Consider the following 16866-nt stretch of genomic DNA (forward strand, 5'->3'; position numbering starts at 1 on the left):
TAGTTTTGAATAAGGGCTTGGCTGCACAGCTCAGTAGTGGCTCCTTTTTTGTAGTACTCTCTCCAATAGGGGTTTTTATCTCTTGGGTGTGGGAATGTAAATAGGCGACTTTCGAGCATGTTAGGTTCTAATGAGATGATTAGAGAGGAGGATCTGCCACCGCCCTGACCTGCACACAGTCCGAGTTGCGTGACGTCCGAGTTGCGCTAGATCGCGAGGGCCCGTTCAGTCCTGCTTGCAGGCCTAGTTATTATTATTATTATTATTCTTTTTTCAGGGCAAATGAAAATGGCCAATTTGGAGGCCTGAACATGCACGAAAAGTCACCAAAATTTGCACATACGTGCGGCTTTGCGTAAAATTCGATAATCTTGTGTCGTTTTGAAAAAATGTCAAAAAATGGCTCAGTGGCGCCCCCTTGACCCTTAAAATTTTCAAAAAGGCCTCTCCTCTCAGGTTTTCAACGTAGAGCAATGAAATTTGGGGAGTAGATACCTTATGCCTAACTGTTCAAAAAAGCCTCTTGCACCCATATTCCAAATCCAACAGGAAATCGGATATTTTGGATCAAATGTGAAATTTTTATCGGTTCACAGTTGGAGTTTACATTTGGAGGCCTGAACATGCACGAAAACTCACCAAAATTTGCACATACATGCAACTTTGCGTAAATTTTGATAATCTACAAAAAAATTTAACAAAATGGCTCAGTGGCGCCCCCTTGAAATTTTCAAAAAGGCCTTTCCTATTAGGTTTTTTCAGCGTAGAACAATGAAATTTGGCGAGTCGATACATTGTGCAAAACTGCTCCAAAAAGTCTCTTGCACCCATATTCCAAACCCAACAGGAAGCCGGAAATTTTGGATCAAATGTGAAATTTTATCGATTTACATTTGAGACCTTGTCGCTGAAGAAAATAGTTGGATCGTCTTCAAAATTGGTCAGACTATTCAGGAGACATATGAGATCTTAAGTTTTCAAAATGGTGAGTTTTCACTCAAGGGTCTGACCTGGGCGTGGTCCCAAAGTCGGCCATTTTTGGGCAAAATACCAAATTCAGAAAATGATTAAAAACTCCGTGATACAACGTTCAATCTTTTTCATTTCTAGCATGTATATGAGATATCCCAGCCTGAACACGACTGCATTGAAATATTACCCATTAGGCCTGGCGCCCCCTAGTGGGAACAGGAAATGGCCTTCTTTACGAGACAGGCTCCTCCTCCAAGGGAAAAAAATCTATTGACCTCAAACCTGTTTCAGGGGAGCCTCAAGACATGTGTTCAGGTCCCTGATGAAAAATATTGAGGTTTCGTTGAAGCGGAGAGGTCCAAACTGGAAGTGAAAATGACTGTCAACAATTTGTCTCGTCAAAAATTTTGAACAGTCATAACTCGGCAGATATGCAACATATCTGCGCCAAACTTTCCGTGTTTGTTGAGAGTCATACCCTGAAGGTTCTTGTAGGGGTCATTTGCATCAACTCTACAGTGCCAACTAGTGGCGACAGAAAGAAGTTTTAAAAAAGGCCTTTCCTATTGGGTTTTTTCAACATAGAGCAAGGAAATTTGGGGAGTAGATACCTTATGCAAAACTGCTCCAAAAAGTCTCTTGCACCCATATTCCAAATCCAACAGGAAATCGGGTATTTTGGATCGAATGTGAAATTTTCATGGGTTCACAGTAAGAGTTTACATTTGGAGGCTTGAATATGCATAAAAACTCACCAAAATTTGCACATACATGCGGCTTTGGATAACGTTCGATAATCTTGCAACGTTACGAAACAATTTAACAAAATGGCTCAGTGGCGCCCCCTTGAAATTTTCAAAAAGGCCTCTCCATTTAGGTTTTTCTAACATAGAGTGATGAAATTTGGAGAGTCAAAACTTTGTGCAAAACTGCTCCAAAAAGTCTCTTGCACACACATTCCAAATCCTACAGGAAATCGGGTATTTTGGATTGAATGTGAACTTTTTATCGATTTACAGTGTGCACATTTTACACCTTGGCACCTAGGGAATTAGTTTGATCATTCTCAAAATTGGTGAGACTGTTCATGAGGCATATGAAATCTTAAGTTATAAGAATGGTGTGTTTTCATTCACGGGCCTGAACTGGGCGGGGCGCCAAATTCTTCCATTTTTTCGCCAAAACACCGAATTCGGAAAATGACTGATAACTCCCTCATACAACGTTCAATCTATTTTAAATCTGGCATGTGTGTGAGGTATACCAGCCTGAGCAGGACTGGATTGAAAATTTACCATTTGTGCCTGGCGCCTCCTAGTGGGAACAGGAAATGCCCTTTTTTACGGGACACACTCCTCCTCTAAAGGGAAAAAATCAATCTACCTCAAACCTGCATAAGGGAAACCTTAAGACCTGTCTTCAGGTGCCTGATGAAAAATATTGAAGTTTCGTTGAAGCGGAGGGGTCCAAACAGGAAAGTGAAAATGACTGTCAACAATTTTTCTCTCCAAAAACTTTGAACAGTCATAACTCGGCAGATATACAACATATCTGCGCCAAACTTCCCGTGCTTGTTGAGAGTCATACCCTGAAGGGCCTTGTAGGGGTCATTTGCATCAACCCTACAGCGCCAACTAGTGGCGATAGAAAGTCACTCGTTTTTCCAAAACATGTCCAGTTCTTTTCATGTTGGTCATTGTAGTTTCAAGACCTATTAAAATACTTTTTTACGGCCCATGTCCACGTGTCTCTGTCTGTTGCCGTGACGACCCTTTGTTCGCCATTTAAAGGAAATATTTTTTTTCAGAGACTCAGGGAGCTTATAGAGCCACAATAGTTGGCACACTTGGTCGAATTGGCCCAGTTAGAAGATTAATTTTGATTTTGAATAAGGGCTTGGCTGCACAGCTCAGTAGTGGCTCCTTTTTTGTAGTACTCTCTCCAATAGGGTTTTTTATCTCTTGGGTGTGGGAATGTAAATAGGCGACTTTCGAGCATGTTAGGTTCTAATGAGATGATTAGAGAGGAGGATCTGCCACCACCCTGACCTGCACACAGTCCGAGTTGCGTGACGTCCGAGTTGCGCTAGATTGCGAGGGCCCGTTCAGTCCTGCTTGCAGGCCTAGTTGCTATTTGTTCTTCAAATGTATAATACAGCGCTGCAGTTAACTAACTGAGGCAGTGCGTCAGTTTGAGAAGCAACCACTCTTTGGGGAGATTTATAAAGAATTCTGTGTGGTATCTGTTTATCATTTCTAACGACATGACAGAAAATTGAGATAACAACAGACAGCTCTGTCCACCCCCGAAAATCTGTCAAGACATTTTAGTTTTAGCCCAAACTGCCAGAGTTAGAGTGACATTTTTGATGGTTTGCTTTGAGCGCTGACGTCTTTGCTGTGTTGTCACATGTCAAACCAGATGGCAGTCATCAATAGTCTATACAGCGCTTGCTCCCTCATGTGATGTGTCATTGTCAATGTAAAGGCAATGGACCACACACCTACTCAAGTCCCTTCCTGCCCTGCTTATAATGCATCTCAAATATAATTTATATGGTATCTCATTTAATCATAGTTGCGCATCATGAACAACATTCTTTGAATTACATAGTTAAAAAATTGTTTTATGTGATAACTCATATGGGACAAGCTGGCAGGTGTAACAACAGATGGTTATGCAAATCCCATGGTGGAAAATGTTGGACTTATGAGAATGCGGGATAAAGTGACAGAAACTATTGTCACGGGTGCAAGCATATGCGTTGCACGCAGAGGAAATCTCCCTTCTGATGCCTTCAAGAGAGCACGCCACCGGCTTGAGTTGCTAGCTTGGACTTAGAGCCGCGTGGCTATTGTGCTCCCTTTTGCGCTGGCGGCGCGGGTTGAAGTTAAGGTTGCCACCTGTCGCTTGAAATACGGAACAATCAGTAATTGGGAATTAACTCATTTGCTCCCAGAAACGTATAAAAACGTTCTATTTTTAAACGCTCCACTGGCCCACAAACGTATTTATACGTCTTTTGCGTTTTTTACATTTTTTTTATAAGAAGCAAATATAGGTTCCGCTGTATCTCAGAAACTAAGAACAATGCTCCAAACCCCTTTTAAAGCAACAAAACTGGCTACTGGAGGGCAGTAGCGCATTTTGGAAGACCAGGAAACCGATTCAATAGCAGTGAATGGCCGGGCAGCTTTGTCAGAGCGCTGGCGGCATGAAGCCAGGCGGCGCTCCGACCGGACAAAACAACGAGAGGACGCCTGGGACGCCAGGCGCTGGATGACCATGCAAAACGAGTGAAACCCCCCGTGGAGCGGCTCGCCAAGCAGACCCCGCAGAAATACAAAAATAATCCATCTTTGTGAGACAGACAACGATGAGGGAAAAGTTTACAAAGCTGACGTGGCGACAACGGCGTCATCTCGGCGACAAACCGTCATCTCTCAGTAGTCGTGTGTTAATAAATTATTACTTTGCTATCTAAAGCTCTATTTGTCTGGTTGTTCATGGTATTTTGTAAAAGGAAAACATTATTCAGATGTTTGGAATGTAACTAATGCAAAAAATAGCTTTGTTAAAGTCAAAGTTATGCTTGAAATGTATGCGTTTACAAAAAGCTCATTTCCTCCGTTTTTTCATCAGAAATTGGAAAATTGCTCAAACTAAGCTATTTTCTAATGCTGATTTCTAAAGAATGGAAAAAGATACGAACTTACTTTTTTTTCTGCTGAAAGAAGAGAGTCTAATTTTTCTTTTGGTGGGTTCCAAGTTTATATAGCAATAGAACATAATTTTCTGTGGGCCTTGCAAAATCAGTCAAAATCCAGAAAAAAACGGCCGGGAGCGAAGGGCCTTGCTCTGGTGAAAATGGCTGGGAGTGAAAGAGTTAAATGTTGCGTTCCGTGTTGAACCAATATGGAATATACATGAATAGATACATTTTTATGCATTTTAGGAGTTTTGAGGATGTCCCTTTTTTCTGGCTGTAAAACTTTGGGAGCGGGGGGTGGGTGGGGCGCAGGGGGTGGGGTCTCCCGTATTTCTATTTCTGAAAGGTGGCAACCCTAGTTGAAGTCCTGACCCGGTCGAAGGGGGCGGATCACGTTGCCGGCACAGATCAGACCGGGGACATCGGTGCTGTGACCTGGATCGGCAGTGAAGGTTTCGGTGGGGTAAGAGTTACGGGTGCCAGCACCTCGAGGAAACCTCCCTCCCAATGCATTCAAGAGAACATGCTAGCGGATACAGGTGGTAGCTTAGTGGTCGGGGAGTGAGGATAACAGGTGCACGCCAAGGGAACCTAAATTCAGATGCCTTCGAGAGATTATACTAGTGGCTAGACCTACTAGCCGGAACTTTTAGCTTAATGGTTATCGAGCTGTCCTCTGCGCCGGTTGTGGGGGTTCAAGTCCTGACCTGGCTGAGCAGTGAAAGTTTCGGGGGGTGAGGGTAACGGGTGCCAGCACGTCGAGGAAACCGCCCTCCTGATGAATTCAAGTGAGCATGCTAACGGCTAGACCTGCTAGCCTGGGATTTAAGCCTAGTGGTTATTATACTTTCCTGTCGCGCTGTTCGAGTCCTGACCTGATTGAGGGGTGCGGCTTTCGTCGCCGGATCAGTAACATTGGTGCTGTGACCAGGAACGGAATTAAAGGTTTCAGGGGGTGAGTGTAAAGGGTGCAAGTTGGCGCGTTGCATGCTGAGGAACCCTCCCTCCCGATGTATTCATGCTGCTAGCCTGGTCTTTTAGTCTAGTGCACAGGTGTCAAACCGATTCCAGAAAGGGCCGAGTGGGTGCTGGATTTTGTTCCAACCGATACAACGCAGAGAGTTTAACCAATGAACTTTCTGCTGAAACAAGCAGCACCTGACAAAGTTTAACTGATTACACATGTAAAAGATCTAATTGGTGAAAAGGTGTCCTCTTCATTGGTTGGAAAGCAAACCTGCACCCACTTGGCCCTTTCTGGAATCGGTTTGACACCTGTGGTCTAGTGGTTCTCGTGCTTTCCTGACCTGGTCGAGTGGGCGGACCGCGTCGCTGGCGTGGATCGGACAGTTTACACTATCACTAAGCAGAAATCAACATTCCTGCATTTTGTTATAAATCAGAAAGTGCTATGCAAATCCGTCTAATCTTTTGTGTTACGTTGTAGTTGTATCATTTCATCAGAGCAAGAGAACAGTTTATTGAATGCTGCATACAGTGTGGTATATTACAGAGTGGGACATACCTGCTTTGGAGTGTGACCTCCTCCTGATAAAGGCGGTCAAACATGCAGATCTTCATGTCAATATTGGGTTCGACAACCCAGACTGGGAGGCCCACTCCTTCACCCTTCACCAGGATGGCTATCTGTTGAAGACAGCATATTTGCTAGATCTAGCTTGATAAAAAACTCACCAATTTATAACGAATTATTGGTCTTACTGGGTAGCTGGTTGGATCTGAAAACTTGATGTAAAGGTCCAATTTGACTTCTCCAGGAACAGTCGGAGAGAATATTATTTCCAGTTTCACACTTTCAAATGGTCCAATATCCCCTTCTCTTACCTGATATAAGATAACAAAGTATTTATTTGCAAGTTCAACCACTTTGAGGTAGGCAGTCTGAAATTTCAGTCATTGAGCCATTCCCACTTATAGATACATAATGTAACCCGAGTCTGTTCTGTGCCGCCCCGCGGTCCGCTCCCACCTCTGACTAGGCTGGGACGCGAACCCGCGCGCCGCGACGATTCTAGTCGGCAGGCAAGCTCGGTAACCACTGCGCCAATAAAGCTCGAGCCAACGGCGCAGCCGTTAGCGACCTTACATGAAGGAATCGGCGGGGAGGTTTCCACGTGCTACAACGGACACACTTTCTGTGTACCCGTTACACTCTCCCCCCGAAACCTTCGCTGCCGATCCCGGACGAGCCCCCATTTGTAACCCGAGTCTGTTCTGTGCCGCCCCGCGGTCCGCTCCCACCTCTGACTAGGCTGGGACGCGAACCCGCACGCCGCGACGATTCTAGTCGGCAGGCAAGCTCGGTAACCACTGCGCCAATAAAGCTCGAGCCAACGGCGCAGCCGTTAGCGACCTTACATGAAGGAATCGGCGGGGAGGTTTCTGTGTACCCGTTACACTGTAACGGGTACCCGTTACAGTGTAACGGGTACACAGAAAGTGTATCCGTTGTAGCACGTGGAAACCTCCCCGCCAATTCCTTCATGTAAGGTCGCTAACGGCTGCGCCGTTGGCTCGAGCTTTATTGGCGCAGTGGTTACCGAGCTTGCCTGCCGACTAGAATCGTCGCGGCGCGCGGGTTCGCGTCCCAGCCTAGTCAGAGGTGGGAGCGGACCGCGGGGCGGCACAGAACAGACTCGGGTTACAAATGCGCCAATAAAGCTCGAGCCAACGGCGCAGCCGTTAGCGACCCAACGGGTACACAGAAAGTGTATCCGTTGTAGCACGTGGAAACCTCCCCGCCGATTCCTTCATGTAAGGTCGCTAATGGCTGCGCCGTTGGCTCGAGCTTTATTGGCGCAGTGGTTACCGAGCTTGCCTGCCGACTAGAATCGTCGCGGCACGCGGGTTCGCGTCCCAGCCTAGTCAGAGGTGGGAGCGGACCGCGGGGCGGCACAGAACAGACTCGGGTTACAATAATCAAAAAACTTTTTTTCAATAATTCATTTGTAATTTACTGGGGTTCATAAGTATTTATACCCCTGAGAAAATCAGTGCTAATATTTAGTGCAGAAGCCATTGTTTGCAATTATGGAGGTCAGACACTTTCTGTAGTTCTTCACCAGGTTTTCACTTATGGAAACAGGGATTTTGGCCGATTCCTCTACACAAATCCTCTCTAGCTCTTTCTGTGCTGTTGTTGAGAAACACCAAGATTCAGCTCCATCCAAAGATTTTCTATTGGATTGAGGTTCTGGAAACTGGCAAGGCCACTCCACCTTGATATGCTTTTTACGCGGCCACTCCTTGGTCAGTTTGGCTGTGTGCTCCGGATCATTGTCATATTGGACGATCCTGCCACGACTCACCTTCAAGTCTCTGACTGAGGGAAGGAGGTTGTGGCTCAAAATCTGACGATACATTTCACCATTCATTCTCTGCTTTATACAGTACAGTCGTCCTGTCTCCCTTGCTGAAAAGCATGAGGTTTCCACCCCCATACTTCACAGTGGGGATGGTGTTCTTGGGATTGTACTCATCCTTCTTTTTTTCTCCACACACGACGAGTAAATTTTACACCAAAAAGTTCTACTTTTGGCTCATCTGACCACATAACTTTCTCCCATCATCCCTCTGCATCATTCAGATAGTCACTGGTAAACTTCAGACGGGCTTAACATGTACTGGTTACAACAGGGGAACCTTCTGAGCAATGGATGATTTTTAACCATTGCACCCGTAGTGTTCTACTGACAGTAGCCTTTGAAACTGTGCATCTAGCTCTTCTTATGTCATTGACCAGCTCCTGCCATGTAGTTCTAGGCTAAGTCCTCACTTTTCTCATCTTGACTGATTCCCCACGGGGAGAGATTTTACATGGAGCCCCAGTCCAAGGTAGAATATGTTTAGCCTTTCTAACAATTGCTGCAACTGTTGATTTCTCACCAAGCTGCTTTCTAATTGTCCCATAGCCTTTTCCAGCTTTGTGGAGGTCAACATTTTTTTCTTTGGTGTCTTTCGAAAGCTCTCTGGTCTTCCCCATGGTAGCAGTTGGATTATGACTGACTGTGGGGTGCACAGGTGACAATTATGAGCTCAAACGGGTGGTGGGTGGGTGGTTACTCATTGGGTATAGGTGGATTCCTCTAAAGTAGACTGACAACTCCTTGAATGTCATAATTATTGCTGATTCTCATGGGTACAAATACTTATGGACGCCAGTAAATTACAAATGAATTATTTACAAAAATCATACAATGTGATTTCTGGATTTTTTTTTAGTTTGTCTCTCGATGAATGGAAATGCAACTATGACTGCAATTTCAGACATCTACCTATTTTCTAAGTGGGTGAACTTGAAAAATGACAAGTGCTGCAAATGCTTCTGCTCCTCACTGTATATCAGAACAGGTATGTACAACTAAGAAACTTGTGCAAGCCTTAATGCTAATGCTCGCATAATGAAGCGATATTTGATATTAGTCATGACTGTGTGTTCAGTCGATAACACTTAAAAGCTATCCCGCATACGGCCAGTTGTTTTCTGGAACTTAACTTCATGAGTCTTCCTTTACCTGGATACTACATAAATGGTACTATTAGCTTGTGCCTGCTGCATGTGGCTCAGTGGTTAAAGCGATGGACTTGAAATCCATTGGCGTCTCCCCTCTCAGGTTTGTGTCCTGCCAGCAACGTAAACCACATCCTAACCTGAGCGCTAATGCACAAGTGTTACCTTGATCTGTCTCTCCGATCTGTCTGATTACTTTCTGAAACTGTTTAATTAGCGAGACTAACAAGAAATAGTTGTTGTGGCCAAGTGGTTAAGGTGATGGGTTAGAAATCCATTGGGATCTGCGTTCCTTGAAGCAACTATTGCTGCTCATATAAGAATCTGCAAATTATATTTGATTCTATCATGATCTTGTCTTAGTGATCCAACTTGAAATCCATTCTGAATCTGTACGGCGATATTTATTATTTTTTTTTATGGAAACAGACTTTCCTTTCCCTTTAGCGGGCTGATTGTTGAACGTCAATATTAGCATTCCTTAACATTGAAACAGTTGTTGTGGCCGAGTGGTTAAGGCGATGGATTAGAAATCCATTGGGGTCTCCCCTCGCAGGTTCGAGTCCTGCCAACAACGTAAATGTGTTCCTGAAGTTAAAGTAAAATGTTTTGTCCATTTTAGGAAGCACAATCATTTGAGCATATGAGCAACATTGTCTGGTTAAGGCGATAAATCTGAAATCCATTGTTGGGTGACCATTTAGTTTTTTGCAATATATGGACTCGAAATCCATTTATGACAGCTCACACATTTATTTGAATTTGGGAATTTACCTTCATGCATGTTTACTGATTGTATGATAAATTGTAGGACATGCTTATTTTATGTGTTGTTGTGGCCAATTGGTTATGGCGAGGGTATCCGATTTTAAAATTAAAAAATTAAAAAATATTTAATGCAAATCTTTCAGGTTGTTTTTGTCTTGTGGTTAAAGCAACAGCCTGAAAGTGCCTGTGACGCGATAAATGTTTTTTTTTTTTTTTTAAATAGCATTCATATGTGAATTAAAAATCATATTTTGAGACGACTCGACTATATACAACAATTTGACAAAGCGCAGATGACGAGAAATGAGTCTATTAATCTGACATTTAGCCCCGCCTGTCATTATAGCGCTCTAGCGACTCCAGCTGAGTTATGTCAGCAGAGTAACAATTTCAGCTGATTTAGAATTCAGCCCTTTGAGGGGGAAGATTCAGAACGAGGAAAATGTGACAGAGAGCAGCAAAATGTCATTATTGTTTTAATCTCTCTACTCCAATATTTTTACAGGATATTCTTTTTATCTAAGTATTTTTCCCCATTTGCTAAATAAATGGTATGGTCATGACAAATAACAGTCTTGTGCTAAATGGAATATTAAATATTACAAAAATGTATTCAGTACGACAGCGCTAATTTATTGGTCAAAACAGCGGAGTTCTTAAACCTCCTGGATTTTATGCCACCGGAGTTAGTCCGGCTTATGTCATTTCCCTGCCCTGGCTTCAGAGGAAAGAGCGTCAACAAAAGAGGAGGCGTGAGAGCTACCTGCTAACCCGAACCAAGCGGCATTTCCAAGTCGTTTCCTTGCCTTTTGAAAACGAAAAATCACACAAAACTATCCCGATTCATGTCACACACGGCGACGGGCTTGAATGTCTTAACCGATCGGCCAGCCCCCAGTGGCGAGAAAGTTTCGGCTCATCGTTCTGCTGCGGCCCCTTTCAGGCAGGCAGTGCTCATCGCCAGGGACGCAGAGGGGAATGTACGCCGAAAATAGGGCATTCTCGGTGGACAAACGGGCCGACGTCAGAACGCGTGGCTGCCCAAGCCCAAGTAGAGTATAGCACCCAATAGGCGGGCACACGAAGAGGACCAAGGAAGGTGGAAGTCTACACAATCGATAACCGGAGACAAGAGCGGGGGGGGCTCCCCGGGCCCAAGCCGCGGCACACCTTTATCGGTCGGCGACCATGGTATACGACAAGCCGCTGGTCGCCTTTTCGTTAGACAGGGAGCATTGTCATCCACAAAATGCAAGCCACCTCCCAGTATTTGACATAATATAAAACACGTAGCTTACTCACTTAATCATCCGTCCAGTGATTGCTCCATTGTTTTGCCCATTCTTTGCGGTGAACGGAATCTTTTGGAAATCCAAAAACCTCACCCCACTCTCCCTGATGTAGCAACAAAAGCCCGCAGCACATTGGGCTGGCGTGACGCAAAAATAAACGAATTAATCAGCTGAATCCGCAGTCTTCTGCATACAATACTAATGGCTGTATTGTGAAGATGGTTAGTTCGCTGATGTCACATTTGCCTTCTTTCTCAGTCCAGACTATGGCAAGAAGTCACTCAATTTCATGGCACAGGCTTAAAAAAATTGAATAAATATATCGATCGCTTCCACGCACATCCGAGGGGTCCATTTCATTCAGGAGCAGATGAAGGAGTAATATGAAATAAAAATGCTTTTTTTGTGTCACAGGCACTTTAACAATCGAGGAGCGTAATCTGTCCTACTTGGACTCCTTCCCCCACCAAGTGATAAGAACGCTAGTATGCTGATAGTTGACCATACCACGTCCCACCTAAGATGACATCAACCCCCTTCAAAAAGACTGAACAATTCCCTCAAAGGTCATTACTTCTCTGGATGCCTTGTGCATGCTGCTAGAATTGGACCTTTGGCCCAGTTTGTCTCTCTGTTGCCAAATTTGTTGCTCGTAGCCTTGTTTTGTTTTTGACGGTTATCGACATCGATATCCAAGCATTTTGTGATATTCTTACAATACTTACATTTCCTATACGTATGTCACAAGAGTCAGACAGGCCGTCTTGGATCTGGGAATGGATGCTGGAAGCCACAGAAGCAGCTCTTGGATCTGAAGTTGAAATCTGTGATTCTGCCAACCCACAGAGCAATGTTACCTACTTTGTTCTTCGAGTACTGAACCTGCTTGAGGAGAACATCAACTTTTCACAGCAGCTTTCTATATTAGTGCAGTGCCAATGAGATTATTTCTGGGGTAAAATGACTCAAAACAAGTAACTAAAGACTTTATTTGCCGAGAGTTACCTCATTTGCTTCCAACGACTATGATAAGACGAGTGCTGCAACAATTAATCGATTGACTCGAGTAATTCGATCAGAAAAAAGCTTCGAATTAAATTTTTCTGCTTCGAGTATTCCTTTAGCTGGAGTAGTGTTGTAATGGTTTGTTTTGAAAGTGTTTGCATTTGGCTTTATTGATTTGGGTGGAATCACTGCCCTCTAGTGGCAACAGTGAATATGATCCCATTTAACATGGGTGAATCCAGCTGCTCCCTGTTAAGACCAACATAAGGTAGGTTTTTGTCTTTTAATGCATTCGGAATTTAGTTTATAGGTATATTTAGCCATTTTTGTGGGGCTATATGGGGCTTTGCATTGCAAAGGCCCAGGTAATAAAATTCTACAACTTTAGTTTTCATCAAAATTTCCCGATCATTTCCAATGGCACTTACATTGAATTGACGCCCAAGTACACATATGTCAATGAGGGCTATGAACGTCCATGCCATCGAGGGCCATATATGTTGATTCGATTGATGCCAATATACTTAGATTCCATTGACGAATATGTAAGTCGATGCCATTGACAGCCATGTATGACCATATTTCCTATTCATTTCAAATGGCATTTACAGTGCACTGACGCCCACGTACCCCATGTACAGTGGGGTAAATAAGTTCTTAGTAAACCACTATTTGTGCAAGTTCTCCCACTTGAAAATATTAGAGAGGCCTGTAATTGTCAACATGGGTAAACCTCAACCACGAGAGACAATGTGGGGGAAAAAACTAGAAAATCACATTGTTTGATTTTTAAAGAATTTATTTGCAAATCATGGTGGAAAATAAGTATTTGGTCAATACCAAAAGTTCATCTCAATACTTTGTTATGTACCCTTTGTTGGCAATAACGTTGGCCAAACGTTTTCTGCAACTCTTCACAAGCTTTTCACACACTGTTGCTGGTATTTTGGCCCATTCCTCCATGCAGATCTCCTCTAGAGCAGTGATGTTTTGGGGCTGTCGTTGGGCAACACGGACTTTCAACTCCCTCCACAGATTTTCTGTGGGGTTGAGCTCTGGAGACTGGCTAGGCCACTCCAGGTTCTTGAAATGCTTCTTACAAAGTCACTCCTTTGTTGCCCTGGCTGTGTGTTTGGGATCATTGTCATACTGAAAGACCCAGCCACGTCTCATCTTCAATGCCCTGCTGATGGAAGTAGATTTTCACTCAAAATCTCACGATACAGTACATGGCCCCATTGATTCTTTCCTTTACACTGATCAGTCGTCCTGGTCCTGTTGCAGAAAAACAGCCCCAAAGCATGATGCTTCCACCCCCATGCTTCACAGTGGCTATGGTGTTCTTCGGATACAATTCAGTATTCTTTCTCCTCCAAACACGAGAACCTTTCTTTCTACCAAAAAGTTATATTTTGGTTTCATCTGACAATGACACATTCTCCCAGTCCTCTTCTGGATCATCCAAATGCTCTCTAGCGAACGCAGACGGGCCTGGATGTGTCCTGGCTTCAGCAGGGGAACACGTCTGGCAGTGCAGGATTTGAGTCCCTGGCAGGGCATTGTGTTACTGATAGTAGCCTTTGTTACTGTGGTCCCAGCTCTCTGTAGGTCATTCACTAGGTCCCTCTGTGTAGTTCTGGGATTTTTGATCACCGTTCTTGTTATCATTTTGAAGCCACAGGGTGAGTTCTTGCATGGAGCCCCAGGTCGAGGGAGATTATCAGCGGTCTTGTATGTCTTCCATTTTCTAATAATTTACAATCACAGTTGATTTCTTTTCCAAGTGTTTTACCTATTGCAGATTCAGTCTTCCCAGCCTGGTGCAGGTCTACAATTTTGTCCCTGGTGTCCTTCGACAGCTCTTTGGTCTTGGCCATAGTGGAGTTTGGAGTGTGACTGACTGAAGTTGTGGACAGGTGTCTTTTATACCGATAATGAGTTAAAACAGGTGCCATTAATACAGGCAACGAGTGGAGCCTCGTTAGACCTCGTAAGAAGAAGTTAGACCTCTTTGACAGCCAGAAATCTTGCTTGTTTGTAGGTGATCAAATAGTTATTTTCCACTCTAATTTGGAAATAAATTCTTTAAAAATCAAACAATGTGATTTTCAGTTTTTTTTCCACATTCTGTCTCTCATGGTTGAGGTTTACCCATGTTGACAATCAATTCAATTCAATTTTATTTGTATAGCCCTAAACCACAACAAGGTTGTCTCAAAGGGCTTTGCAGAGGCAATATGATACACAGTCAGAAACAGCAAATGAAGTAAACAAAGATGAATAAATAAAGTTCAAGTACTGGGCAGCCCCCATCCTTGGACCCTCCAATTACAGGCCTGTCTAATCTTTTCAAGTAGGAGAACTTGCACAATTGGTTGTTGACTAAATACTTATTTGCCCCACTGTATGTTGATTCTGATGCCAATGTACTTGGATTCCATTGACGCATATGTAAGTCGATGCCACTGACAGCCATATACATCCAAATTTCCCATTCATTTCCAATGGCATTTACTTTGGTTAATGCCATTGACGGCTATATATGTGCATTCTATTGATGCCAGTGTACTCGGATTCCTTTGAAGCATATCTAAGTCGATGCTATTGACGTCCATGTACAACCAAATTTCTTTCACATTTATTTTCAATGGCAAAAAAACCTGTTCCCAAATCAAATGTAAGTGACTGGATTTCAATAGGACATGTCCCCAAAATGTCCCCAATTCAACAGGAAGTGACGTGATATCAACAGGACATGTCCCCAAATCAACAGGAAGGGACCTGATATTACCAGGACATCTCCGCAAAATGTCCCCAAATCAACAGGAAGTGACCTGATATTGTCCCCAAAATGTCTCCAAATCAACCTGGGTCGGAGTAAGTCTCCCAACAGCAAAGCCCCTTAGTAATTTCTCCAGAAATTGCAGTTTCTAGTTTATTTGTGTGATTCAATAAACGTGCTTTAGGCATTTTAATGAAGTTCAGAGTTTACATTATTCATTTTTTTAACGCCAATTTTTACACTTTTACTGCAAATGAATATCGGCTCAAAAAATTGGTTTTTGGCCCCTCTAACTACTAATAACCCGTACCGGTCCAGAAAACCCCCAATCGGTTGATCTCTAGTTCATATTTAATTCACTCCTTTGTCTTTGCATTCACTTTACCTCGCTGGCACTGCCGGGATACAGTAGACCTATCCAAAACATGATCCATACTGGTGGGAATGGATGCAGCACTCTGGTTCTGATCAGCACAAGGTGTGTCCTGTCCTCCATCATCACATGAATAGTTTATTTTACACTGATCACACACACAGTTAGCACCACTATCAGTATTAACAGATTTACTGTCAGTCTGACCTGCTGTGTGTCGGCCGAGCAATGTGATGGAATCTGGACCTGGTGAATTTCCGGAACGGGCTTGGTAGTGTCCAGGCTGAAACGGGTTGCAAGTGCACCCTTGTTGGTCAAAGTGATAGTCCGTAAAATGGTTTGTCCCACTACGTGCGAACCAAAGTCGATAAACTGGCTGTCCACCTCTAACTAGAGTTAACAGAAATTAGCATTATGAGTGAAAAGCATTGGCTTGTCAGAGTGACGACATGGATTCAACAAAATATCAGCAGTTTCTTACATCACATCTCTTTATGGTGCATTTGACAGCCACAAAAAAGTTACTTTCTGCTGAAGCAAAGGCAACCTCTCCTTCCAGGTCCTCATTGATCTGTGGACAGACAGCAAAAAGTGTTGCTTTGTGTAATATTTAGTACTTCCGACAACAGAAAAAGAAACAAACATACAGAAAAAACCCCCGCACATTCAGTGGTACCTCGAGATACGAAAGCTTCTGTAATGAGAAATTCATCTTAGGCAAAGTTTTTCAAAGCTTCTTTCCCTTCATATAATGAAAAATTATTCCGTTCACGAAAGCTAATACATAACACAAAGGATGCTTTATTCCTGCTTGCAGAACATTTTAAAAGTCTCTCCATAAATGCGCTTGTCTTATACGAACCACTCCGGGTATCAGGGTAGAAAAAAATATTTTGCATAGCTAATCTGTGCCCACAGTTTAGCAATGACCCGGGAAGTCACCGGTAGTCACCACTTTAATTTGGCAGGGACTCAAAACATGGACGGAACAAGCGAGCAGCTGCCCAATGGCTGCCGCTGCCCTCGATGAATAAAGTTGTTCTGAAAGATAACTAATGCACTTTTTTTTTTTTTTTTTTTTTTAAATCACCGTGGACAATGTCACTTTCAGGACCTCCGTGAAGTTGGCCCCCCATCAGACGCAAATTTATATAAAAATTATGTCAATCGTTTGTGCTATGATTGTGCTCGTTTGTGCTGCAAAAAGTTTCGTTTGTGCCATCATCGTTTTGCAGTTATTAAACATTGTTTTTTAGGTCATCCAGAGTTCACCCAGCCCCCCATCTGTGGCGGAATGGAACCCTGGTGGTGTCATTTGATTCTGCCTCGTTAGTGCTGGATTGTGCTGCAAAAAGTTTTGGTTGAACTGCTACGGTTTTCGAGATATTCATAAAAATGTCTAGTGATGACGTCACGCGCAGCCCCCCATCTGCG

General features: G+C 43.5%; 1 protein-coding gene and 1 non-coding gene across 4 annotated transcripts in view; one reads left to right on the top strand and one right to left on the bottom strand.

The window, feature by feature from the left end:
* cfap74 (cilia and flagella associated protein 74) overlaps nt 1–16866 on the bottom strand; it is a 344912-nt gene that overhangs the window by 259368 nt on the left and 68678 nt on the right. For all 3 annotated transcript variants that reach the window (XM_057817725.1, XM_057817734.1, XM_057817717.1), the window contains 6 exons: nt 15914–16003; nt 15640–15822; nt 15445–15544; nt 11998–12104; nt 6404–6526; nt 6207–6328 (listed from right to left, as the gene is read on the bottom strand). In XM_057817725.1, the coding sequence (XP_057673708.1) occupies nt 6207–6328; nt 6404–6526; nt 11998–12104; nt 15445–15544; nt 15640–15822; nt 15914–16003 (725 nt within the window). The remainder of the gene's footprint in view (nt 1–6206; nt 6329–6403; nt 6527–11997; nt 12105–15444; nt 15545–15639; nt 15823–15913; nt 16004–16866) is intronic.
* trnas-aga (transfer RNA serine (anticodon AGA)) lies at nt 9708–9789 on the top strand. The gene has a single exon. It is a non-coding gene; the product is annotated as a tRNA-Ser (tRNA).

The sequence above is a fragment of the Corythoichthys intestinalis genome, chromosome 2 (genome assembly GCF_030265065.1).
Source record: "Corythoichthys intestinalis isolate RoL2023-P3 chromosome 2, ASM3026506v1, whole genome shotgun sequence".
In the NCBI taxonomy this organism is placed as follows: Eukaryota; Metazoa; Chordata; class Actinopteri; order Syngnathiformes; family Syngnathidae; genus Corythoichthys; species Corythoichthys intestinalis.